Source organism: Panicum virgatum, chromosome 8K (assembly GCF_016808335.1).
Source record: "Panicum virgatum strain AP13 chromosome 8K, P.virgatum_v5, whole genome shotgun sequence".
NCBI lineage: Eukaryota > Viridiplantae > Streptophyta > Magnoliopsida > Poales > Poaceae > Panicum > Panicum virgatum.
In genome coordinates, this window is record NC_053143.1 from 44,844,708 (window position 1) to 44,872,413 (window position 27,706).

Consider the following 27,706-nt stretch of genomic DNA (forward strand, 5'->3'; position numbering starts at 1 on the left):
ATTTAGATAGGTGGACATGTGCAAGTGGTAAATGGGTGATCCCGAGACACAAATGAAGTTCTCGTTATCGGATTGCACATGGTTGGAAGATTTGAGTATGGAATAGTTCTTCAAAGTAACTTGGAAAATTAATGAAGCTAAAAAGAACTAAGGAGCATTTTATTCTTCTCTTTTTTCTTTCATTTTTCTTTTCTTTTCTCCTCTTTTTTTTATTTTTTTTCCTTAGAACTTTTGATAACATAGAATACTTACCCAGCCATCCCCCCCATGCTTGAACGAATGCTCGTCCTCGAGTATGAATAGTGGGAGAACCAACTAGCTATTAGTATCTCAAATTCACCTTCTTCTTCGTAGAACCACTTGAATCTCGGGGAGCCTTGTCCCCCAAAACTTTTCTTTATATGATGCCCTTGATTCTTTTGATTCCGTCGAAATGATAATTCATACTCAAAGTGGGTTGTGGTCAAGGAGGTAATCACAAAAGGATATTTTTGGTTTAGGGTGGATATCCAGCGAGGTTTGTAAGATTCCTGAAGTAGAAACTCACAATGCATGGATAAATAGGCTAGCAAAAAGAAGGTTACACAAAAAAAAACAGAATGACCAGCTTCTTAGTCTCGTACCAAAGAAATCAATCTTAATCCAACTCATCAAAATATAAGTTTGCAATCTAAAGGTTTCATCATGAAAGAATATATATGTATAGGCTTTGGTAAGTAGAACTTTGTAAGAGATTCACAAATATAGATAGCATAGGAATTAAGTTTTCAAATTAAACAACACAAGGTGTATCAATGTGGTGAGCACAAAGTGATGGTGATCCTACACTTATTGAAAATAAAAACAAAACTAGGTTGTCCTCCTAGAAGCCATGTGATAGGTTGAGAGATATATACAAAGGTTGCATCTATGGTTGAAGGCATATATGTACAAGCATTTAGAAAAAGAGAGAGTTGAGCGAGAATTACCGTCCTTCTCGATGCTCGTAATGAAGTGTAGCGCGGCCTCCACCATACTTAAGCATTGTGCTAAGCATGGAAGAAGAATCATGAGCATCTTGTGGCAATCGTGATTATCTTACTGCATGAGATTTTTCTTCCTTGTCCACGAAATCCTCCCCCATGCTTAGCATGATGCTAGGCGTTGAAGGAGAAGATGGACCATCTTGCAATTCTTGAAGTCCTTCCCTAATGTGTATGAATATCATCTTCAATGTGTCTTCACCTTTGTTGCCTCAATTTCCTTCAACTTCTTCTTGTACTAAGTCATGGTCCCAATCTTTGCTGCTCATCGTCGTCGCCTCCTTCAATTCCTCACTGTCCCATTGCTGCCTCATCTTCACGAATTTTTGTTTCAATTTCCAGAACAGAACCTGTACTGAAACATTGCTCCATTGCGAAGCGCACGAATTTTCCTTTCCAATGAGCCCTTATTCGCCCAAAATTGATTCCGAACAAGAGAGTTGTGTCCATTTTATCCCAGTGCTGCAATCTGTCCCGACGAATTTCAGAACGCGCAACATCCAATGTTCTTGCCATATCTCCTTGTACGGGTCTTCAAATTCATTGATCTTGGATGCGTTGGAACGGGGATTTCATGGAGCTTCTTAATATCAACTTTTTCTTCCTTGTACGTCTCTATCCATGTGAAAAATTTGATGAAAACAGCGGGGCTTGCTCTCGAACTTTGGAGATGTTGACGAATTTGATTTGTTCTTTGATCACGAATTTATGGGAACACCTTGTCATGCCTGCAAAACAATCAAGTGCACAATCTACCCCCAAGGTGACAGTTGGGAGTAGAAACAATTGCCAACAAACCAAAAATATCCCCCAAGATACTTAACTTGTGGCATAGTTAGTCTAGTGAAAATTAAACCTAATGGGTGTATGTGAATGCAAGTGGGAGGTGTGTGTATGCAAATGAGAGGAAAATGAATTACTATCTTGGTTAGAAGAGCTTAAAGATGGAGGTCCGCAAACAAGTTTAAACACCACGTTTACACAAGATTGCAAAAGGTAAATGCTATCATGATTAGCATTACATGGATAGGAAAGCATACATCAATAAGATTGAGACCAAGCTAGCAAAAAGAGGGCATGAACAATGAAATGGATGTAAAGTGCAAATGCAAAGTTAGCAAAAACAAGTGTTAGCAAGGTGGAAAGGACCTTTTGATGTTGTTCCGCAACTAGCTTACTCAAAAACAATTGCTAAGAGTGACAAAAAGCATTCGCGACACTTCATAAGAAGTGAGGTTTTTGTCAATGAAAAGGTTATTTATCGAAAAGGACCAAGCAAAAGAACTAACAAGGTTTTAGAAGTAGGTTTATGGGTTTCCTATATTTTTTTTCTTAAAACAAAAATTTTGAAGAGAGAGTGTTGGGTATAGAAATTCTATCTAAGGTGGTTTTTAAAAAAAACTAGAGAGAAACGAAAGTTAGATTTTTTTTTGGATGAAAAACATAACCTATGGTTTTAGGATTGCTCTATGAGTGGTTTTCCTAAGGGTTTTAGGATCTCAAAAGCGAGGCTAGTCAATGTTTTTAGAAAAAAAAATTTAAATGCACCATGCAATGCAATGCAAGGGTGAGACGAACAACATGGTATGCAATGCAACACGGGGTGGGTGAACAAAATGATATGACATGATGAGGTGGTCTAAAACAAAACAAAAATTTAGCCTATGTTAACTAGTCCACAAGTTTAGAATCAAAGGGTGGTGCAATGCTTCATAAATCTCTCTAAAAAGACACAAAGAAAAAGACTCAAAACACTAATAGGCACACAAAAAAGGTCTACAAGTTTCCCAAGATCAAATAACAAAGTGCTCCCTCAATAACATTTAGAATGAACAACATGAAGTTGTGGTTTTTGTTAGAGCAATTGTACAATGTTACTTGATATTCCGATTAAAGAGTGCAATGTAGACGGTCATATTAATATATATAAAATAAAAGATCGGGTTGCCTCCCGCAAAGCGCTTCTTTTAAAGTCATAGAGCTCGACTTTCTTACCTTCAAATTGATGCGAAGCCATGGTCCTTCATGTAAGAGGTGAAGGTGTTCCATGCAGCTCTTATTCCACTTCCCATGTTGGACATGATCAATCACGCTTAATGGAAAACTTGCCCAATCGTCTCTCACATCATCGTCACCTCCTTCTTTGTTGTCCTTTGTCGCTACCTTTCTTTTCACGGATTTTCCTCTCTGTCCAGATTGGGAGTTGTGCCAACCAATTGATCCAATGCAAGGTGCACGAAATCTTCTTTCCAACAAGTCTTCACTTGCCCAAAACGCATTCCAATTGAGGGAGTTATGCCCCTTTTTCCCGTTACTGCAATCTGCCCCGTGCTGATTTCAGCACGTGTATCTCCGATGTTTCAGACATAGCTCCTCCCGTGGGTCTTCAATTGTATTGATCATCGATGAGTTGAACTGAGGACTTGATGGAGATCCTGAATATTCAACTTTCTTGCATTGTAAATCTCTGGACTTGTGCACAAAATTGATGAGGCTTAGCGACGTCCGTTCTTGAAACTTGAAGATGTTGATGATGGTGTTCAAAATTTTGGGCACAGTTTTCCTCCTCATCATTTGAGTTTCATGTCCTGCATGGTTAGTGAAATTCGGGGCTTCTCCCGACATGTGCTCTTTTAGGGTCATGAGCTTGACCAAGCGCAAAGCAAGATCGAGATTTGCAATTATTTGAAAACATATGCAACATAATCACATCCTCAATTAAATTTCATCAACAAGACATGGTGTAATTAAATGCAGCATGTGTTTCTTGCATAGCGCGGAGCTCATTATTAGGCAGAGGTTCTTTAAGCATGAAATCAACCTTCTCAAGAAACTCTAGCCTATCATCATGAAAAGAACAAGGCATAGAATTTAAACTTTCATTCCGACTATCGGTTCGAGCATGTGATTTTTAAAGATTATCAACAAAACCAATAGAAGCTTGAGAATTCAATGTATACCTTAGCCTTGGAGCTTTTTCATACTCATTGGAGTCGTGGTGCTTTGTGCGAGATGTCATCTTGATGCTCTTCGTGGTCCGTCGTGGTTTGCTTCTCACGTCTCCATGTGTTGAATGTTGCGCTCTTGTAATCCGTCGTGGTTTGTTTGCAACATCTTCGTTTGTCGAAGGTCGACCGCTTGTGCCTTCATTTACCAATGTCATTGGAGTTCTTCCTCTGCTCCTAGCCTCTGAATTTTATCATGTACGCTTGATGAAAACATCGCCCAAGCTCCCTTTCATTGTTGTCATCGTCATCTTCTCTATCTTGTTCTCATCGCGTTGCTCCTGCCTCTTGTTTATGGAATATCTCCTATATACTCAACAAAACATATACCAAAATATAGCTCTATTGAAAAGTTTATGAAATTACCTTTCCAAAGAGTGGTCATTCGCTTTAAACGGAGTCCAAACGAGAGAGTTATGACCGTTTTACTTTAGCGCTGCGTGCTGTCCAGAAAATTTCAGAGTGCACGACTTTCGATGTTTTGGCCATAACTTCTTGTGGGAAACTTTGATTGACTTCATTCTTGATTCGTTGGAATTAGAACTTCGTGGAGCTTTTGAATATCCAAAAATATACTGCAATTTTCTTCTGAGGTCGAGCAGAATATTGATGAGAACAGTATCTTCTTGTGAATTCATCCGAAGATGTCAATGATCTCAATCATGTGGTCTTTGGAGCGTCTTGTCGTGCGTCCTTGGCTTCAAGGTCATCACTATTGATTCACCAGCGAGTAGCATGGCTCCAATGGTCTGTCTCCATGGTTCTTGCTTTGCCTAAGGTGTCGGGATCGAAGGAGGCTCCCGTGCTTTGTGTCGATGATCAGAGCGGTCTCTTTCTTTGATTGCACTCGACTAGAAGCTTCTTGAGCATCCCGTGGAGAAGATGGGTGGCATCATGGTTCCTCTAATCTTGTTGCCTCTAGCATTGGTCAACTTCAAATCATCAACTTTTGTGCACAAGGTCCTCCAAACATCTTGCGACATCGTCATCACTTTCTCCATTGTTTGTTGCTGCCTCTTCTTCGTTGAATTCCTTGATCATCCTGCACAGAACATGTACCAAAATTCTACTCCATGGAAAGCCTTATGAAATTACCTTTTCAACGAGTGGTCGTTGATCCCAAACGGACTCCGGATGAAGAAGTTATGGTCGTTTTACTCCTGCACTACGCTCTGTCCCGAGACATTTCAGAACGCGCAGCGTTGAAAGATTTTACCATAACTCTTCACACCGATCTCCAAAATTCACAATTCTTGATGCGTTGGAAAGTAGACTTGATGGAGCTTCAAAATAATCTATTATTTGCTCATGATACTTCTCTGGTCTTGGACGAAAAACTCATTACAACAGTAACACTTTGGAGATGATGATGATCCGATCGCACGATTTTCTTCGCAGGCATGCTTCATACCTAATGCTTGAACAAACAATTCTTCTCAAAAACATTAGTCTTTAAAATTAATTGACACGGCGGCGTACCTTATTTATCATCTTTTGCTTTGAGGAGTGGGGACTCGATAGCGGATGCTGGGCCACTAACAAAAGTTAGCACCTACCACTAAAGAGCGAATCTTGATGTTGTTGCCGTCATGTCGATGTGGACGTTGTCGATGTTCCATGTCGAGACTCCTCGATCATCTTATTGCCGATTGTTGAAATTTGTCGAAGTGGATTATGGACTTCTCGAAGTCTAAATTTGGTGTCTAGCTTTTTCCACCTGCTTTCAAGGACACAAATAAGAAAACAAGGGTATATGCAATAATAAAAATTAGGGTTAGTCCAAAAAACTAGATAGATCTCCCTAGGGTGATATGTAAAGGTTGATCTCATCCATGAACATAGGCTTAATCATAGCAAAACCAAAGGCTTAATCAACTAGGCCTATCGTCATCTAGTTGTCGTTCAAGCTAACGAGCGAATAAATCATGCATCTCAATCAAAAGCATCTTTAAACCCAAAATCTCCAATCCGATCCCTGAATACTCCACCTACTTAGTGGCAACAGCCTGTCACGACGCCACCCCTTTCGACAAAAGTACCCTGAAGCAAGTCGAACCCCCTTTGGTAGTTCCGCCATGAACCTCTAGCCACCATGACTACAAGATCATGCTAAGCGATCTATCTCGATAATAGATCTAGGATGAAGCAAACCCAAAGAGAAGAACGAAATCGAAAGAGAGAACATGATCGCTAATAGATTCGGAAGACATGATTATCATTACTCACATAATAGATTCGTTTGGATCATCACCGCCATGTGCACACCATCGATGAATCCAACTAGCTCATGAACTCCGCCATGGCACAACCACGCAGGGATGCCACGGCGGCTAGGGTCGGCCTAAGCCATCTCCTAGACAACTTCAAAGACTTGCGGCGGCCGTCGTCTCCCTCCGGTCTTGGCCCTAGGTTTTCATCGAGTTCTGGGTGGATGGATGCTTCGAGATGAATAAGGTGCGAGCTATTTATAAGCCGAGGAAGCCACCAGTCGAAGGGGAGGCCGAACCGCCTCAGAAACAGGCTAGGCCGGCCGGCCTACCCCCTTTCGGGCTCGCCTCGGTCTTATTTTTCGTGTGCAGACTCCTCGCATCTTCTAGAGTTTATGTCCTTCACGATTGCACCCCTTTTGACGTCGTTATCTTGGAGATATCTTCGAGGAAAGGATAGGATAGGGAATCCTTCCTTAAATCTTCATTCGCTTTACTTAATCCCGAAGTATCTTGATCTCATCTTCGTGGGCTTGGTCCTTTGGGCTCTCTTGGAGGATGGATGTGCATGAATGGGCTTCGAATCAACATGGGCTTTGGTCCTCCCTTTGGGCTTTGGCCTTCGTCTTTCTTCGTGTTAGCGCTCGATCACGGGCCTCGTCATTTCATGCTTCAAAATAGGCCAAAAACCTGCAAAAACGAAGTTCCTCCAAAATATATGTGCAAGTGTGAAAATGACTAATAATTAGGCCGGGGTTATGATGGTTAGTGATTTTGATATTAAATTCATGCCATTATCAAGGATAAACAAGGGATAAAGTGGGTACTTAAGGAGTGCCAACAACACTCTTTAGTTCAACGCGAACACGTCGTTCCATGCCATAAGGGATGCGCAATCAATGTTCGCGGCTTTGTTTCAGGCTCACTTTCTCTAAAACCATCGAGAAGAAAAAATATTTGTTTCGAAACATGTCTATGTCATTAACCTTGACTCTGCAGTGATAACACTGACATTCGGGGCTACTATTGACATCCACGACACACTGCGGTATAATAGGACCCAATGAAGGAGTACGGCCTTGGTCCAGATAATTTCATTCTCAACTCGCTCAAAGGTGTGGATTTCATAATTGGGACCAAGATTGTACTCCTTCATCGCGTCCTCATATATACCGCACCGCATCGTGGATATCGATGCTAGCCCCGAATAGCAGTGTTTTCACTGAAGGATCAAGGTTAACGACATATTCATGATCCGAAACATATATTTTTTAAATTTCTCGATGATTTCCATATGAGCCCGAATAAATACATCATTAGAGTACCAAAATAATGAAACTAAATGCATAACAAATACCAAACTAATTAACCATGCCACTTGAAAAAAATTGAAAAAAAATCTCTATAAATTATCCACATTGAAACTATCCAATACACCTTCTCCAAATTCAAGTAATGGGTTCTATACATCTCAAATCCATCCATAAATCATAGAAAATGTGCTCATTCTATATATTTCTAAAAATCACAAATATCTCAAACTACAGAGCATGAAACAAATAATAAATACCATCAAACAAGAGAGGAAGAAGTTGCAAACCTTTAGTGCACTTGGATGAGTGAAATCTCCACAAAACTTGAGAAAATGGGGCAGTACCTCCTCTCTAACTCGCAATGGGAAGAAAGCCCGAGCTCGGTCAAATGGTTGGCTCGGGCTCGGGGAGGAAGAAGACAAGCTGATTTATAGTGGGCGGATTAGTACCGGCTGGTGGCTCCAGTCGGTACTAGAAGTCGCAATTTAGTACCGTCTGAAGCCACCAGCCGGTACTAAATTGCTCGGCTCCATTTAGTACCGGCTAGTGGCTCCAGCCGGTACTAAGTGGCCACCTAGCCGTTGCGCCCGGCTGTCGGTGGCGCACTTTAGTGCCGGCTAGTGGCTCCAGCCAGTACTAAATGGCTCCAGAAGGTACTGTAGCTTTGGCCCGGTACTAAAGATGCACGTTAGTACCGGGCCAAAGTGCGCCCTGTACTAACCTCCGCGGACGAATGAGAAGTTTTCTGGCAGTGTAACGACATATTCATGATCTGAAATATATATTTTTTCAACTTCTCGATGGTTTCCATATGAGCCCGAATAAATACATCATTAGAGTGCCAAAATAATGCAACTAAATGCATAACAAATACCAAACTAATTAACCATACCAGTTGAAAAAAAATTAAAAAAAATCCTTATAAATTATCCACATTGAAATTATCCAATACACCTTCTCCAAATTCAAGTAATGGGTTCTATACATCTCAAATCCTTGCATAAATCAAAGAAATCGTGCTCATTCTTACTATTTATAATAATTAAAAATTTCTCTAACTATGGAGCATCAAACAAAAAATGAAGACCATCAAACAAGAGAGGATAAAGTTGTAAACCTTTGGTGCACTTGGATGAGTGAAATCCCCACAAAACTTGAGAAAATGGGCAGAACCTCCACTCTAGGTCGCCAAGGAGAAGAAGAACTCTAGCTCTCGGTTAAATGCTGGCTCGGGCTCGGGGAGGAAGAAGGGACCAGAATATATAGAAGAGAATTAATACCGGCTGGAGCAACCAGCCGGTACCAAATGTTCTTGGAGCCATTTAGTACTGGCTGGTGGCTCGAGCCGGTGCTAAATGGCCACTTAGCCGTTGCGTGCGGTGTCGGTGGAGCAGTTTAGTACCGGCTGGTGGCTCCCATGACTACTGTTTCATGCGCCCGGTACTAAATGTGAGCGTTAGTACCAGACGAAAGCGAGCTCGGTACTGACGCCCACGGACGAATGAGCTATTTTCTGGTGGTGAGTGAACAGCTGCCGTGCATGCTGTTGCTCTTGCTGCTGTGCTGCCGTTGTTTGCTCCCTGTCCGGCCGTGGAAACAAACCTTCATTCGCAGATCATGCACACATTCATATATAGCTGAGGTGCTCGCCACTGGACCGTCGGAGTAGTCAAGTAGAGATAGTCGTCACCGGGCTGCAGCTGGGCTGCCGTATGTACTCGCCACCGGAGCTATCGTTGATTCGTTGTGGCCATTGGATCGCTGCTAGCCTGCTATGAAGAGGACCTCTGCCGGGCAGCCGCGCTCGCCGCTGGAGCTCTTTGTCATGGCTGCCATGGCGGATAGCCAGCATGAATGGAGTTGCTGCCGAGTTGTCATGCTCGTTGCCAGAATTGCCATCGTGGCCGCAGTGAACAGTCACCGTGCATGCTGTTGCTCTTGCTGCTGGGCTGCCGTTGTTTTTGCTCCCTGTCTGGCGGTAGAAACAAACCGTCCATCTATGCCGGTCATGCAGTTGTATGCAACGAACAAGCATCACCTAAATAAATAAAGAATCTCACCCATAAGCATGAACGGCCATGTCATCGACGGCGAGGTAGGATGCTGGAGAAGCGCTTGATGAGGTGGCTGGCGGTGTCGGTGTTGCTGGCACCGGGGTGGCTGAAGATTAGCATTGGGATCATAGAGGAAGATCATAATAGGTCATCCCTCTGCTTTCTCAATACAATTGTAATAAGTTTCATTCGCACACATTCATTTTTGGAAGGCTAATGAATTTTCGTCAACCATCGCATCAAATTAATTCACTAATAATTCATCGCGTAGCAGTCCATCATGTAGCAGTAACTACACACTTCACTTTTTTCACAGAAACTACACACTTTAACTACACACTTCCACTTCGACGATAATACATCAAAATTTAGTTTAGGAGGCGAGGTTATCCTCTAAACACCATGTGCAAGTGATCGCGGCCCTTCATCGAGCAACCCACTTTAACTGACGACCGTCAAGTCGTGTCTTTTTCTGCAGACTACTGGCCTGGGCGGAATTTCTGCTCCTGCTTCAAAGGCGGTTGCTTCGGATGTTGGGCAAGCTTCTGCTTCAGTGCTTCCTTGAATGCATCGCAGTCGCAGCCATCGCTAGGGGAACCCTTAAGCACTACCTGGTTGAGAGAAATGAGATGCTCTAGTCCAGTAAAGTCCAACGACAATCCGTAACTGCAGTCAACCTTCAGCTGCTCAAGCTTTATCATCTGGTCAAGGAAGCTCACATGTATACTGGAGCGGCAAGCAATCTCAAGGGTATTCAGTTCATCAAAAAAGGCAGGTGCTGTAGAGCTCACCCTGGTAGAGCTACCATCCACCTTGGCACAAAACTTGATCTCACCACTATTATCATTATCTGTGACGACAAAACGAAGGCGTAGGGTATGCAGCCTTTTTAGCTTCCCGAGCTCCTGTATGTCCTCCATTGTAAACAAGGTTGTCATTTGTAAAGTCAACTTGGTGAGATTGTCCAGTCTCCCGATGTGCTTTGGCAACTTTGCTACATGCCCATAGAGCTTAAGGCGCTGTAGTTTCTCCGGAAGCTCGAGGAATTGCAGGAGGTGTTTGTCACTGCCTTTCGTGAGCCCCATTGACAAGGATGTCAAATTGGTGAGAGCGTGCCAGCTGATGTTAAACAAACCCCAGCTATTGTTGCCATTGATGCCAGACACTATGAGCTTGCGCAATTGGGTAAGGTAACTGAGCTCTCTCAGAATGGACTCTCCACCTGCAATATTGGCATATACAACACCCAATGTGTGCAAGTTCGTCAGCCTCCCGATCCCCTTAGGAGCCTTGATACCATGGCAAGTAGGAGATCCACGTCTGCTTGACTTGGGGGAATAGGATAACAGAGTGTGAAGTATCCTGGTCCTCCTTGGCCTGTATGGCTCCTCATTCATCTCCTCGGGACCGGGTGTGGTCTCACCAGCACGAATATACTGCAGCTTCCGTAGATTGATAATACTTTTTGGTAGTGTGATTATTTTGGTGTATCTGATATCAAGAGTCTGGAGCTGCCTAAGCTCACCCATGGAATCCGGCAGCTGAGAGATTGGTGTGCATCTTCTTAGTGACAAGAACTTGAGGCGAGGTATCATATCCCCGATTTGATCAAGGTCACCATTTTTTATATTTGGTGTACCTTCCAGATCAAGCACCCGAAGCACCCTCATCTTTTCGGAGATGAAGAATGGCTTCCAGTTTTCAAACACAGTCAAAGAACGTAACCTGGAGAAGTCCATGCTGTTGAACATAAATTCGTCTCCTTCCCAGCACTTCCTAATGCCCAGGTGCTGGCCAACACGTCCAGTGGTTAGGCTGCACTTCCCTTCCAATACAGAGACCTCCAGAGGAAGGAGAACTTTCTCTTCTGTTTGCCACGAGATGATGTACTCGAGGATCAAGCAATTCACCTGCCACGAGACCTTTCTGATGACATCGGTCTCAGTAATTGGTTGTTGTGCTTGCTGTATCATTCCAAGCTCAGCAATCTTGTTAAAGAGCTTCTCTGCATCGTTCTCCAAGCTACAGCTACCAATGCCCTTGGAGTATCCTTCTGCTATCCACCGCCTCACCAAATGCCTTTTACGGATCATTTTGTTTTCAGGGAAAATTGAGAGGTAGAAGATACATTTCTTGAGTAAATGAGGACAAGCATCAAAGCTCGAACTAATAGAAGTGAATATGCTCAGGAAGTTATCACACTTTGCCATGGTCACTTCATGCTTAAAGTTGTCATTAAGGCGTTTCCGCTCCCGTTCTTGTGTTTCTCTTGGTCGGTTAGCCAAGGGGCCCAAGTAGCTAGCCAAAGCGATTATTCGTTTGGGAACTCCATCGCATTTGGATAATAGAGGTTTGGCTTGCTCGATCATATTCTCATTCAGAGAGCTTCCAAATGGAAATACCTATTGTCAAAACAATTCAAAACGAAAAATAGTCACTACTTTGCTAACTATCCGACAAATTAGTCATGTTAAAGATCAAATTTTCTCTATGGCACTACAATACTACATCAAGTTTAGAATAGAAAAAAAAATACTTTTGGAAGACAAGTAGTTTGAAAATGACCCCATATGCTTGACTGCCTGTTCATCCATAATATAGTATATATAGCATAAACATGCATAAGTTGACTGTCTGTTCGTAGATAGATTAACCAGAATAAATTGGTGGGTGGCAGGCATGATTTAGTTTCTAAGGTGTCTATGTTTAACTATCAGAACAAAGGTATGCATTTGAATAAAGTCTACACAGGAATGAACATTTTTGGCCCAATTAATGTATAAGGCTTTAGTGAACCCCATGAGTTGCATGTGAACAAAGAAATATGAAAATTAATGCTGGCTTTGAAATTAAAATTTCTTTGCTACTTATAAAGAGGAACAATTTTAACTTAATATAATATAACAACAAACAAGAGTCCATACTAATGGAATGTGCCACATATGGTTTTTAAAACGTGTCTGCACTAAACACATTGTAGATGGTTTTTTATGGGCCAACCTCCTAAACTGAACTCGATATGGCAAAAATCCGTCAATGATAATACATATTACATATATTAAAAAAGATCATTATACACCACAAACAGGTTCTTATGTGAGAACTGTACAAAATGTGTATAGTCATCAATAATTTCTTTCTTTAAAAAACTTTTATTCAAAAACTGTTTTAGATGTATATAGACATTAACAACTTTTTCAAAGAAATTGTTCATATTATAGTCATTGCTGACAGTTCTTAGACAATTATTGCAATTAAGGACATACATTAATTTGTCTGTCTTTTACCTTTTGAACTAAGTTGAGTTTGGAATTGAGAGATTTGGTGTGAGTATATCATGTTGAGCGTCATCTCTAATAGAAGTTATAAATATTCACCAACATTTTGGGACTAATGAAAGTAGAATTTACACCATTCTAACATCTTCAACGGCGAAGCACGGTGAAGATGGCACAATGGTATGTAAACATAGTTTCACTAGGCATAAAAATTTACAAAACTTTATAAATTTTAGTGACAAGGATGGACATATATACTATATTCCTCTAAATCTCATTACCAAACTCAATTTCATTTAAAAGATTCAAAAAGAATTTTGGATCAACTAGAGCTTTTTAAAGTTAGATTCCACAATCTGGATGGATCCAAACATGCTCAAGTTTAAACCGATGATGCTTGTAGAAATAAGTTAATTTGGATTCATGCACAGCAATTGGGTGCATATTGGTTTCCATGTTCGCATTCCTCACCTCACCTCGTCTCTTCTGCAGGGGCGGAGACAGGGGGGCGGACAGGGGCCTGGCCCCCCCTGGTCCCCAAATTTACACTACAAATTTAAATTTTGATTAAATTTTTATCTAAATTTTTATGGTTGGACCCCCCCTAACAATGAAAAAAACGACTTCCTGGCTCCGCCCCTGCTCTTCTGGCTAGGCTAACAAGCTTGGCAGCTCAAGAGAGCCAGATTGTCTCTCCCAAGAAAACGAGAAAATGCTTGCTTTCACAAGTACGGAGGCAGCTAGCAAAGGATCCAAACAACATGCATGTACTGTCCAACTTCTTGCCCAGGAAGGCTAGGTGACCTCCAACATGGTTCCTAATGTGCACTAAGGTGTACAATGACCACACTATGCCTTAAACATTTCCATAACTAATGTGGGTGTCATGTTACACATATTTAAATAGTGAATAAACAGGAAGGACACACTATATAACAATTAAGATGAGTTCAAAAATGATGGGATTGTATAGTTTCTATTTGCGTTGGGGGATAGATGAACTTATATTGGAACCGTAGTAAGCAGTTGTATTCTGGAATTAGAGTATATGACACTTCGTAAATGAGTAAACATACCTTTCTGAAGAGGTCAAGGGCTACGGCAGCATCTAGAGGTTTGACATTGCACACTCTGCCAGAAGACGCTGCACAATGTGTGGCTACACTTTCTTCAGTAGTAATGACAATGATACAGTTTGCATAAGTTCCAGCTGATACCAACTCATTATTTATCATGTCCCAGTCATTTTTGGACTGCAATCCGGCAACAACCACGAGACACTGATGCTCCTTAAGAACCTCCTTACACAATTTGATGGCATCATATTCAGCTTGAAATGCATCTCGATATATCCTTCCAGAATAAGGTGGTTCCAAATGCATATCCAGGAGTAAGCTCTGTGAAAAGGCCATGAGATTGAAAGGATGGGATACATTGACCCAAACGAACATATTGAACATTCCACGGTTATTGGCCACATAATGATTGTAAACAGTTCTGACAAGAGATGATTTCCCAACACCATCATCCCCGCACACAGGGACTACATTTGATTTTCCTTGTGAGGAGTCTAATGGCAAGCCTATCAGTTTATCAAGTTCCTTCATTTCCGTATCGCGGCCCACAAGAAAACAGTTGTTGATCGCGTCCTGTGCAAAAGAAGGCCTGTTCCTATATACAACTTCATCACGTCGAAAACCCTGCAAATGGGAAGAGAGAATGACAAAGAAACTGAGATGCAGGAAAATGATACATACAACTTCAAGTAAATAGAAGAGATTTGGAGGTATTAGAGACAATATATAAGGCAAAATATCCACATCTTGAGCTATATAGCAACACCAGAAAAACAAATAAATACTTCATCTGATTTCAAATGTAGGTCATTTTAGGATTTCAATTGGTTAAACTTGTCTAACATGACCTATTGTAAGAAACATGGCCCCATTAGGTCATAGTTATGATTTTGGTAATTGTATGACAACATAGTCAATGGGACTAACACTACTGGAAAACATTTTTTTTCCCTGTGTGTGTCGAATTTTCTTTAGGGCTTTTTCGAGCACGCACAGGGAAATTCACATTTTCTTGTCAGTTTTGAAAGAACGCACAGGGAAATAACTGAACTCACAGGAAAATTTACATTTCCTTGTCGGTCTTGAAAGAACGCACAGGGAAATAACCAAACTGACAGGAAAATTCCCATTTCCTTGTCGGTTAAGAAAGAACACACAGGAAAATAACTCGAACTCATAGGGAAATTATACACTTCTTGTGGATTAAATCATTAACAATAAACTCTATCTTTTTTCCTAAAACTTTGATACAATCTTGATTTAGTGTGGCAAGCTTATGGACAAAAATATACTGTCACGTCAATACGTACAATTTTCTAACTAAATTTAGATATTATTGTAATGATTAAGTGATTATTTGAAGAAAGAAGTTTGAATTGTCACTAGAAGATAATTAAATTTTTCATCCGTCCAAAAGACATAGGCTAAGAATGGAACATATGAGGCTGAAAATATTTTGTGTAATTTTCTAAAATTTATTGGAGGTACACATAGTTCAACTTGGGATTACTTTCTATAAGCATGCATAAATTAATTTAAATGACAGAAAATAGCAAGTCTATTAAAACAATTCTTGAAACTCCTACATGACAATTTGGATGTTATCTATTGCACATAAAAATTTTATTGGGTTATATAAGGTAATTAATTTTGCAAATTACTTCACAAGCGTGCATTAATTAGTTATTTAAAAAAATAGAAAAACAACTTTTTTTACAGAAAGTTGCAGTGTAAATCCACAGATGTTAATAGGAGGGTGAATTTAAGGCCATGGCCAAATTTCAAGTGTATATGAGGAAGAAAACACTGTAGGGTGTACAAGCATCAACGTTTGACTTAAGTTGTATGAAACAATATGAGAGATCCATCTATTTTGTGAATAATGTATACTTTATTTTTTTAAAATCTTATGAAACTTTTATGTCAAGCTTATACATCCATAGAATAATTATATTCAAATTTATAGAATTTTTAAGAAGTTTTAGGTATTATTATCATTATTTAATAATAAGGTTGTAAATAGAAGTTTGAATTACTCCTAACAAATATCTAGACTTTTCATCTATTTTTAGAATACGAGCTATAATAGAACATTAGTCCTTAAAATATATTTTATGTAATTTTTTAAATATTATGTGAGATACATGTAGTTCAAATTGTAATTACTTTCAATAAACATATAGAAATTCATTTAAACTATTGAAAATAGTAAATGAGTTCAAAAATTATTGAAACTTCTACAAGACAACTTATATGTAATGTAATTTATATGAAAAATATATTAGTATATATAAAATTATTATTTTTGTTTGTTACTTCACGAAGTGCCTTAATTAGTTAGAAATAAAAATGAAAAATTAAACGGGCCAAAAAAATCTGAGAGTGGGCTGTTTTCTATGTATGGAAGTTTGGCCCAAACTTTCGTATCCATCCATTTCTGATCCGACGGTTTAGATTGCTTTCTCACTGTGTATAAAACCAGCTCCTCCAGTCGGAAACCCTAGCCGTCCATCTCTCCCTCGCCCCTCCCCTCGTCCTCACACCCACGCCCCTCCCTCTCCGCACACACCTCCTCCGTCCTCCCCACCGATGCCTCCTCCTCAAATCTCAGATCTGGGGCTGCCCGCGGCGGCAGCTCGGCCGAGCGCTAGCCGCTAGGCGCCCCAGGCCCTCGCGCCGCGCAGGGGCTTCGCAGCGGGCGGCAGCTCGGCCGAGCGCTAGCCGCTAGGCGCCCCTGGCCATGTGTTGCGCAGGGCCTCCGCGGCAGGTGGCTGAGCGCTAGCCTCTAGGCGCCCCCAGCCCGCACGCCACACAGGTGTTCCGCGGCAGCACGGCATGCGGCAGACGCGGCGGAAGGGCAAGCAGGCAGCCGGTGGGCCAATCGCGTCACGGCCGGCACTGTGCCAGGCGCGGGCACGCGGGTCCGCCTCCGCCAGGCGCGGGTGCAAGGGCAGGCAGCTGGCCGACGGGCGCATGACGTCAAGGCGGCACCGCGACAGGTCAGTGATGTCGTCCGGACCTCTCTGCGTCTGACCGCGACCCTCCCCAACGCATGGTGACCTGTGCACGAGTGAAACATATATTTCTCTCTCTCCCATTTGTTATCTGATTCCCCCAAATTGCTTTAAATCCCGATCTAGGGTATTGACCACATGGTGTTGAAATTTGTGGCTGCATAGTTGGAAATCGAGGTGTACTACACTAAGTGGAGGAATAGAAAATTACTCTGATTTCTTTCATTTGCCATGGTAAGTAGAGTTCTGAAATGCTTTCATAGGGAAAGTAGAGTTCATATATGATCAGTAATATTTTAATCATGAACATTTATATCATGTGAGACCTTTACAAAGTACCATAGTTAAATCGGCAACACTTGATTCAGCTATATTTAACTTGGTAACACTTGTTTCAGGCTTTCAGCTGGCTGCTTACTTGCAGCAAATAGAGACATTCATTAATTGAGGATGCTGCATATAGTTAATGGATTATTAAGATGTAGTGATGTGAATTATTAGTCCCAGTGATTTGTTTCCACTTTCCTTGATAATGATTTTACTTACTTTTTTTCAGATGGGATGCGAATGTAGTATGCTAGAACAGCAGCAGCGGCAGATCCTGATGAAACTCCAGGGTCAGGTGGGATTAAATCTTATTAGCTCTATTCTCCCTGTATTTTTGTGTTATTTTTCTTTTGAGATTTAGGAGCACGGGCAGATCTTGATTAAACTATAGAGCTAGGAGTTGCGTAATTGGTTAGAGCTGATTCATCGAACGTACTCTGTACTTCAATTGCATTTGGGATGGTTTGAACTTATCCAAATCAGTTACCACAAAGCACTGAATGCTAGCAGAATCAGCTTATCTCTTATTCTTTTGCTTCTTGAGGGCTTCACCTAGTTCTGAAGAACTGAACTATTGAATAAAGGTGCATGCGTCAGTATGGAGCAAACAAGGTTATATAATTCAACTCATCTATAATACAACTTTCAATTTAACTAATATGCTCTTGGTATTTTAAGCCTCAACTTGATTGTAGCTGCCCTGAGATTACTTCTGTTATTTTCTTTGCAGCTCATGGTTACATAATTCTTCTTCGCAAGTGGCATGAAGTTCAATGATGAGTGTACTGCTGCTTCTAGTTGGCTTGGTCAGTTATCTTCTACTGATAGTTTCTGACTTGATAGTCAACTTGAAATGAACTCATACAAGTAGAGCTCTACTTAATGCCTTCCAACCACTTGCTTAACTAGTTACAAATTTATGTTGGTGCAGTCTAGTTTGAGATTCAACAATATTAATCCTCGTTTTGCTGTATACTGTTTAATGTATCTTTGATTAAAGTGCTGCTTTCTTGAATTTACAGGTAATTGAGGAATTGGTGAAGCAGCTTTAGTATTAAAGTGTTTCTTTTCCATAGACATATTCATATTGTAACACCTATTGAATTATTGCTGCTGAGCAATTTGACAGCGAATTTGTACATACTATATATAATGATGAGCTCTGGTTGACGGCTTCAGTTGTCGATGTGTTTTGTTGAAATTTATGTGATTGTGAACCATTCAATTCAAATTTGAGCATATCTGAAATTGTATTTCCCAGTCAATGAATAAGAACATTAGAAGAAACAGTATTTTGTCAGTTAAAGCTGACATGAAATATAATTTTTTTGTCGGTTCCAAGGCTATTTTCCTGTCGGGAGACATGGACCGGGAAGTACTTTCAGACTTGAGGAAGGCTGATTTTTCTGTGCCCGGTTGAGCTAGCCCTGTTGAAAATTTCCCTGTTGGTTTTCTTATTTCTCTGTCGGTAGTGGTTATTTCTCTGAAGGTTTTGTACCGACAGGAAAATTTCGTTTTCCAGTGGTGTAACAAGTTTGTTGAGCTCAAGTTTGTAGGATTTCGAGGTCTCATGGATGAAGTCCAAACCATATCCAAAGTGTTCAAATCACATCCAAGTCAGTGTGTCCATTTGACAGCCGTGATGAATTGGACAAGTGGCAGCAGAAATTAGGCGACTGGTTAAACCGACAGCCTGAAAAATGAATTGAGCAGTGTAATGGGAAATTGCAACGACGATCAAGTGAAGAAAACTTAGTAGCATTGGTTAAACCGATGTTGCAAGAAGGGGTGTCGGTGCAATAGTCGTTTAATGCTCAAGAAGGTTCTTTGGAGTTGGAGATGGCTGCCCCGGCATTGTCTTCAGCACGGGTTGAACCGACGGTATAAAAGTAGGCGTCAGTGCATTGGTACTGTGATTACTCAAAGAGCATGTCAAGTAGCAGAAGTATTCGAGGGACAAATCCTTCAGGACTGGTTGAATCGACACCCGTCGGTGCAAAGCGTCGGTACAATAACGTCAGTTGCAAGGGAACATTGGAGTTCAACGGCTAGAATGCAAGTTCAGTGTGACTGGTTAAACCGACGGTGGCGACCGGTTTAACCGATGCTTTACGGCTTTTTGCAGAAAGGCAGGTAATGGCTATAAGAGGATCTCTAGCCTATTTAAGGCCTCACCTCGTGTCATTTGAGGCTGCTGGAGTTCGTGAGAAGCTACAGAAACTCTGCTGAAGTTTCCAAGCAAACCAAAGAGCTCATTGATCAAATTCTTAGGTTTAGCAAAAGCTTTGTGCGGTATAGTGCTAGGCTATCTCTAGAAAGAGTGTGAGAGCAAGGTGTTGTGCCCTCTTACTGGCTCTTGAGTGAACCTCAAGTTTGTACCTCGGTGTGTCGGCCCCTTGGAGTCTTGGTGGCTCGCCGGCAAGTCATCGACCCTTCGGCTTGGTGTGGAGCGGCGACGACGACTTTGCGCGGGGGATAAAGAGACCCCTTCTTTGTGGGAAGCTCCGTAGTGAAGGCGACATCAAGATGACCAGAGGGACCTAGTGTGAGCCTTAGTGGCCGAGCCTTTGTGGCAAGTCAAGGGAAGTCCTGGAAGAGACTTGGTGACCAGAAAGTAATACTTTTTGTAAGTGCTTCAACAACATGAACTAGAGGTGGCTTAGTGCTTCCTCTCATCCCCTCCTTACGTTTTTGCATTTCATACTTGCAACTTGTGTGTCTTTACTTTCTTAGAGTAGCATCAAGCTAGTATTAGCAATAGGTTGTAAAATTTATTTTGGGATGATGGTTCCACACTAGATGAACTCTAGATAGCATATTTTAGCTTATGTTTTGTGCTAACTAGTTTGAGCCATAGGTTAAGGTTTTCAGTTTGCCTAATTCACCCCCTCCCCCTCTTAGGGTACGAGCACCAATTCCTTTCACCTATGAGTATATAAAAGTCTATAACAACACATAGTTGATGTAACTAGATTCACAATGAAAAAAATATTTCCATAATCTATAAACTTCTATGTTTAAAATAATACATTTTGACAAAAGTTGCATGTCATAGAGACCTCTTTGAGGCCGTGTAGATGTACTAAAATAAACCACAAACATTTGGAATAGGAGAGAGTATATCTTTTGAGAGATATTACGTCATGATATTGTTTCCCAAAAGAAAGATGTCGCTATTATATTAAAAGCACCAATCAACTTTATCAATCTGGGGACTTCCCTAGGAAAAACAAAATACCAATATGTAGCTGTCTCCTGAACTCACAATGTTTAGGCATGTGGATGAACAAAAGTGAAGTCAATTTGTGTTTGTTATTCCAAGGCCATTTACAAGTTCCACTATATGTTGCAAGTGAAAAAAATGTCACTTCGTCCTTATAGTCAACCTTGGCTTGCAGTAAGTAAGGGGAGTAAATTGTGCTGGAGGTAAATAACTTTGATTAAGTTTCATTAGTTAGATCCCAAACCAGAAAATTAACGTGAAAACCTGTGTAGGGTGTAGAAAAATGAAAATTCCATTGTGCGAACAATGAATATGTTTGCTACCTTGCAAGGTAATTCTTGATTGATATATTATGAGACAAGTAGTTATTGAGATTGATCATTTGAAAATAGCACAAATAGATTCATCTCAAACGGAAAGAAGTTTCACAATATTTGTTGTATTTCACAAGTATAAGATGTTGTATATTTGTAGTGAGATTGCTTTATGACATTGTTATACATATAAAATAATCCCTCCAATCATAAAGCATGACGTTGAAGACTTGAAGGTATTGATGTAGTCTATAAGGTCAATCCAACCCATAATATTTATGGGTAGTGTCTATGTTGTCATATCATCAAGACACCAGCTTTAGAAACTAAACTCTACAACTCATAATGTCTTGGTGTGGATTTCTATTAAACTAACTTTTTTTTCTCCACCTATCATATTTGTTCTCCATTTATTATGAAGACACCACCCAATTCTCAATGCACAACTTGTAGTGTCTAGCATATTTACGTGGTGACACTGGGTCTTGCATGAGACCTAGTTTCTTCCTCTTTCCACTCTCTCTCTTTTATTTATTATGGTGCCACATAAGCTAAAAATTCTACGTGGCGGTATAACTAATGCTATGGAAACCATCCTATATGGAAGGTTGGGGATGCCCTAAGGCAACACCTTGATTACTAGTTTCCATGAGGGTATGGCATTCAATACAAAGATGGTTAATATCACGAAAGCACTTTTTGCGATGAATCTAGCAGAATATCTTACTGTCTCAATCTACCCTAAACCTAAACCGGTAAACATCAGAAAAGGACATACATTTGTGATTTGAGAAAGTCCAAATTAGTGGACATATACAACAAAAGTTATAAGTTTGTGGATATAAATGAATTGCACAAATTACTAAGTGGTGGATGTAAAAAGGAATCTAGACTATTTTTTTTGTCAGTACTAAATACTAGTAATATACAGGACTCACTATTGTCAGGGCAATATATACTCCATCCATCGGGAAATGAAAGGCATATCTTATTTGGGAAAAGTGAAACCTTATAGATTTTGACCAACAATTATTGGTACCTGTATGCATATTTTGTTTGTCAAAATTATAGCACTACATTCATATTTGCACGTGCTTTATCTCACAATATTTACATCTAGTATTTTCTTAAAATATATTGTGTGTTAAATTATTGACCAAAGCTTGCTTTTATAGACCGTGTTGAAATTAAAAGAAATACAGATACACTATTATGGACGGAGAAGAGTACAGAATATATTGAACGTGCATAAAAACCATATACTAGTGATCTGTAGGAAAATTTAACTGTGAAGGTTACCTTTGTTTTATTTCAAAAAAAAAAAGGTTACCTTTGTATGTTCCCGGCTTTCCTCCTTGAAGAAGACCCAGACAGTGATCAGCTGAGAACTGCGTCAGTTCTGATACTTGGTATGGCTTCCCCATGCAGAGACTCGCAATCTCGAGCTGCTGGGTTGACACGACGATTCGGCTCCCATTCTTCTTATCCGGCAGGTAGGACATGATGGTATCCCACTGAGCCATGGAAGATAGGTCTTCCAGGATGATGAGATACCGTTGTGTATCTACAAGGTTCACAAACTCCTTGACAAGATCAGACGAAGACGCCTCCATTCTAGATAAGGGATGTGCATTCATTGCTCCTCCCTGTTCTTGCTGGCAAGAGTAGTTTGTGTAGAACTGAGCCAACAAATTCCAGATGAAATCGTGGTGATTGAAAGGATATACCAGCTTAACCCACGCACAACATTTGAAGTCTTTGTTGATTCTTGCATTATCGTACGCCTTCCTGATTATCGATGTTGTCCCAAGATCACCTCCTGCTCCGCACACGGAGATCACTTGAAGGTCATTGCCTTCCTTGGCAATCAACTTGGTGAGATCCAAGAAGCTGCTATGCTTCTTAATGGTGTCGAGAACATCAAATGTTCTTGTGTTGGCAGCACTCGTCTGCTGCATCTGCACGACGGGTCCGGAGCCGGAGTTGCCGTTGAGGTTGTAGCGCATGTTTCTCTGGCTCACCTCCTCGACCCGGGCCTTAAGCAGCTTTATCTCGACCACCGCTTCGTCCAGGGGCTGCGCGGCTGCAGATTTGCAGCAGGATGGCAGCAACCGTACACAAAACATCCACCATGGACGCTTCGTGTCCAGGTGGTAGACTAACTCAGCGCAGTCCTCCAAGTGATAGGAAAGGTCCCAGACTTGTCTCACCCAGGTCCTCATCACGCTGTTCTTGACCCAATCACGGTCGGCGGCGTTGAGGAATGACTCGATCATCTCGAACTCGTCGTTGATGAACACCAAGTCACGCTGCACAATCTGCCACAGCTCCGCCTCCTCCTTGACTGCGGACTTGACCTTGTTCACCAACGCCTCAATCGCCGTCTTGGAAGCCGTAATGGTGAGCTCCGTCATTGTTCTCTTTCGGTTTGTCCTGTACGATATGCGTCTGCGACCGAGGAATAAAGGTATAAGACATTTTTTAAGACAAGGGAATTTTATTAATTTGAAGGAATGTTATATCAAGATGATACAACTGAACCTAGAAAGAATAAAAGGTATAAGATTTGGGCCCAAGAAGCCTCCTCGACATATTTTCTATACTACTAAATATACTCTAACAGGAAAAAAACAGCTATTGGGAGAACATTAAGGTAGAATCGGCTTACCAGAGTGAGATTGCTTCGACGTCCCAGCGAACTAATCCAAGCTGCAGACTTCACTGTTCAGTGTTCACTAACTTGCTATGGGCTGTTCACTAACTTGCTATGGGCTGTTCACTAACTTGCTATGGGCTGGAGCAGGGTGGTGGTGCTTTAGTTTATTTTGAAGCTGAACGAAGGACGAGGATCTATGCTGCACGGTTCTACTCGCTGGCTGCTACGATGCTGGTAGATCGATCGGTTGATGAGAAGCTTTAATATGAGATGCAGCTGAGGTACAAGAAATATTAGGAAGCTGTGCAGCTAGCGCCGTTGGTAGGTGAGAATTTATTACAATAAAATAGACTCATGATAGTAACAAGATATTGAGAACAAAATAAATTTATGATAGGTACAAAATAGATGCATGATAGTTACAACAAGATATCGAGAATAAAATAGACTCATGATAGGTATAAAATAGACTCTGTTTTGCTAGCTGCGGCTGGTGGCTGGTGCTGGTTTATTATGAGCAAAAATTATTGTTGATTGGCTGGTGGCTGATGCTGTTTTGATGTGAGAGAAAAATACTGTTGTCTGACTGAAAAAACGGCCGGTAGAACAGAGTGTGAATCACGATAAAAATGGGTGGCATTAAACGTGGCCGCTGTGCCTCACCGACACTACCTGCCCACGTTCCTTGCATCGAGCCATTGAATAAGGCCGTGTTTAATTCGGTAGGGTGTAAACACAAAAAAATTTTGTGTTTCGAATCTTCCCAATTTGAAGCACTAAATGAAGTTTATTTACAAAACTTTTTGCATAGATGGATTGTAAATCGCGAGACGAATCTAATGATGCTAATTAATCCATGATTAATCAAGAATTAGTGGATGATTACTGTAGCATTACTGTTGCAAATCATGGATTAAGTAGGCTCATTAGATTCGTCTCGTGATTTACAGCCCATCCATGCAAAAAAATTTATAAATAGACTTCATTTAGCACTTCAAATTAGTAAGATTCCTTTTTACTTTAATGCGTTTACGACTTTTTTGCGTTTACGGGCTGGAACTAAACACACCCTAATTGTGTTAAAGTAGACCAGATGACACTGCAGGTAGCCCGGCGGCAACCTTGAGGCTGTGTTTAGATACGTAAATTATTGGTAAAAAGAGTAACATCGGACACTGTAGTTGTTTGTAGTAATTTTTATCTTACCATGACCTAAATAGGCTCAAAAGATTCGTCTCGTCGTGTATATTAAAATTATGCAATTAGTTTTTTTAATTACCTATATTTAATACTCCATGTATGAGACAAAAAATTTGATGTAATAGATAAATAGTGAAATTTGGAGATAGAAATTTTGTAACTAAACACACAGCCTGACTTGCTTCCCCTCTCGCCCGTTCTATCAGCCACAGGCAAGCCGTGGCCGCCGAGCCGTACGTAGCTCATTGGGTCCTAAGGCGTTCTCCAACGCCTCCCCCCAAACCACCCTCCCCCCTGTGTGGGGGGAGCTTTAGAGGGGAGGGTGCCTCCAACGGCACCCCCTAAAGCTCCCCCTATGTAGGGGTGGAGTTGAATCTCCCCCCACGTATAGGGGGAGATTACAACTCTCTCTATACTTTAATCACGTCATTTGTTTATGATAAAAAATTTATTTGAATTTCGTAACTTGATAACAATATGTATTATAGTAGTACAAATACAATACTATTTTTTTCAGAATTTAAAAATGATAAATAAATAGTTAAAGAGTGAGGTATAGTGTATAGGGGGAATGGTTGGAGAGAAGGAGTTATAGGGGGAGGAATTTTTTGGAGGGAGGTAGTAAAATATAGTAAATAGTACGTTTGGGGGGAGTTGGATGGGGGAAATGGTTGGAGAAAGCCTAATCTGCCACTGTCCCACGGCACTGTTTTTTTTTTGACAAGTGCACTCGCTGTGTACGTTACGTCCCTATTCATTGTTGCTCACGCATGTGTTGTTCGCTCCGCCAGACTGCCACTGTCTCACGGCCGCCCACCCCCATTCGCCACTCAAAAAATCAAGAATACGGATGCAAGTTATACATATTTTGAATAATTGGCTTGATTTAAAAAATTAATAAAATAAATTAGAATAATATTCTGCGTAAATATTTTAAGAGAAAAAATAAAGTAAAATAATATACCATCATAATTAATTAGTTAATTAAAAAATACTATTAGATATCCAACTACATCCTTACCTATCAAACATCAACCCCATTATTAACGAAGATGTTGTCACCCGATCTGTCACACTGCCAAACGCCGCGCGCACACACCCATTGGCCACTCCAAAAGCCAAGGTTCTCGGATCCAGTACTCTCGTGTCCCGTCTCATTGCTCACTGTCACAACGACCACCAAGCTGAGTCACCCCTCTCGTGCGTGAACTAAACATTAGATCTGGTTTGGTTGGCTAAAGTTAATTTTTAACTAGGAATAAACATTAGTAGCTTGCTAAAAATAGTTGGCTAAAATTAGCAGTCATGTGTTGTTGGGATAAGGAGTTCCCTCCGTTCCAAAAAGACGGTCCTTTTAAAAAAAATTTAGACACATTACTCATTCTAAGAAATAACCTTTGTCGGTACCTCAGGACCGGGGTACCCCTCTTGCTGAGTCTAGGCAAGAACCTTGTAGTTATCGTTAACTACGCCCTAACAACCGAGCAGCCGGACCCCTGTGGTCCGGAGCCATACTCTCCCGGCAAATGGCCCCGGACCCGCTCTCTGCTTGGAAAGGGTCCGGTGGCGCCACGTATCCCGGGGGTAGCCCTCAGCCAAAACAGCTGGGGCCCCGTACCACCCGCGGAGTCCCGGACCTCCCAGGAGTACCGGACCCTCATACACTATCCGGACCCCTCAGCGGAGTAGAACTTACACCCCGCCTGGGGCTGGTCCGGAACCGTCACGTGTCACGTGCCCTCACGCAGGTGCGGGCACGCGAGCGGGGCCGCGAGGCATTCACTGGAAGAGTCGCCTACCTACCGCATTCAATGCAGTAGGCAGAAGTGCGCACTGCCATAGCAAAGGCCGAGGCGGTTTTGGCCAGATTGCACTGTTGGTTGCATGTTGCCAAGGAGCACAGAGCAGTCGCTGGCGCCGCCTACTCCGCGTATGTCAGCCTACTATGTCAGTTGGATACGAGGAAGCGTATCCGAGAAGAGATCCACAACCACTGTAGAACCATTAGTATCTTTCCAGTATAGTATACATCATTGTTGGGCCCACCTGTCGGGGTCCAACGCCTGTGTACGCGTCCTCCTTTGCTCTATAAAAGGGAGACACCCGTTAGAGAAGGACTCAGACCCGGGAGAAGCCCGGCTGGGCAGAGGATAGACTCATTCATACCTAGTGCAATACACCACAGAGTGGACGTAGGGTATTACGCTCCGGCGGCCCAAACCACTCTAAATCCGTGTGTTCTTGCGTTCTTGCCCCCAAGCTAGATCGGCCTAATAGCTTAGCACTTCCCCGAGTACTCCCCCTCGGGGAATAGGCGGGTGCGTTCCGCCACCCAGCTGTGGGTACCCCCAAAAGCCCACGACATTTGGCGCCGTCCGTGGGGATGTGCAAGGGTTGGCTAGATCTCCAGGCTTCTGAGGCTGAGCTCATCCTCTGCAACGGCGACGAGAAGATGAAGAGAGGCATGGCGGCACCTACGCCGCATGTCACAGCGCCGAGGCAGCAGCGCCCTCGGTGCGGCGGCGCGTGGCAGCGGCGCCTGCTGTGCGTCGCCACTGCGACACCTCAGAGCCGGCGCAGTGGCGCGCAGCGGAGACGCCCGCTGTGCGCCACCCTACAACACCTCCGCGTCGGCTCAAGGTTTTCTCTCAAGCAACCACCAGGACTCCCCTGCGGCGATATGGCGTCGGCTCAAGGCTTTCTCTCAATGTGAAGCCTGGAGCCGACCACTGTGGCTCGGGGGAAGTTTACCGTCGTCTCCTCCCTCGCCAGGACCGAGTCTCTCTTGGTGCTGCTGCAGACAGGATTCCGCCACCAGGCGCGGGGGCCTAATGCCAGCACCAAGGTCGAGCCGGCGAATGACCACCCTTCTCCACGCTCCGTGCTCATCCAAATGAGCACCCAGCTCGTGGTGAGCAATCATCGGGCTGGCTTCAGACGGCAGCAGCAGGGCCACTCCCATTCAAAGCAAAAGAATTTGTTCTCATGCTATCTGAGCGTGGGACAGTTCTTGTGCT

General features: G+C 42.0%; 2 protein-coding genes across 2 annotated transcripts; both read right to left on the minus strand.

The window, feature by feature from the left end:
• Nucleotides 1-10,080: 10,080 nt before the first annotated feature.
• On the minus strand, nt 10,081-11,811 carry LOC120645803 (disease resistance protein Pik-2-like). Its single transcript, XM_039922540.1, has one exon. It carries the CDS (start codon nt 11,809-11,811, stop codon nt 10,081-10,083), a length of 1,731 nt encoding a protein of 576 aa, XP_039778474.1.
• A 2,754-nt stretch (nt 11,812-14,565) lies between these two features.
• LOC120645805 (disease resistance protein RPP13-like) lies at nt 14,566-23,247 on the minus strand. Its single transcript, XM_039922541.1, has 2 exons — nt 22,164-23,247; nt 14,566-14,579 (listed from the first exon to the last, which is right to left on the minus strand). Exons 1-2 carry the CDS (start codon nt 23,245-23,247, stop codon nt 14,566-14,568), a joined length of 1,098 nt encoding a protein of 365 aa, XP_039778475.1.
• Between the last annotated feature and the right edge of the window lie 4,459 nt (nt 23,248-27,706).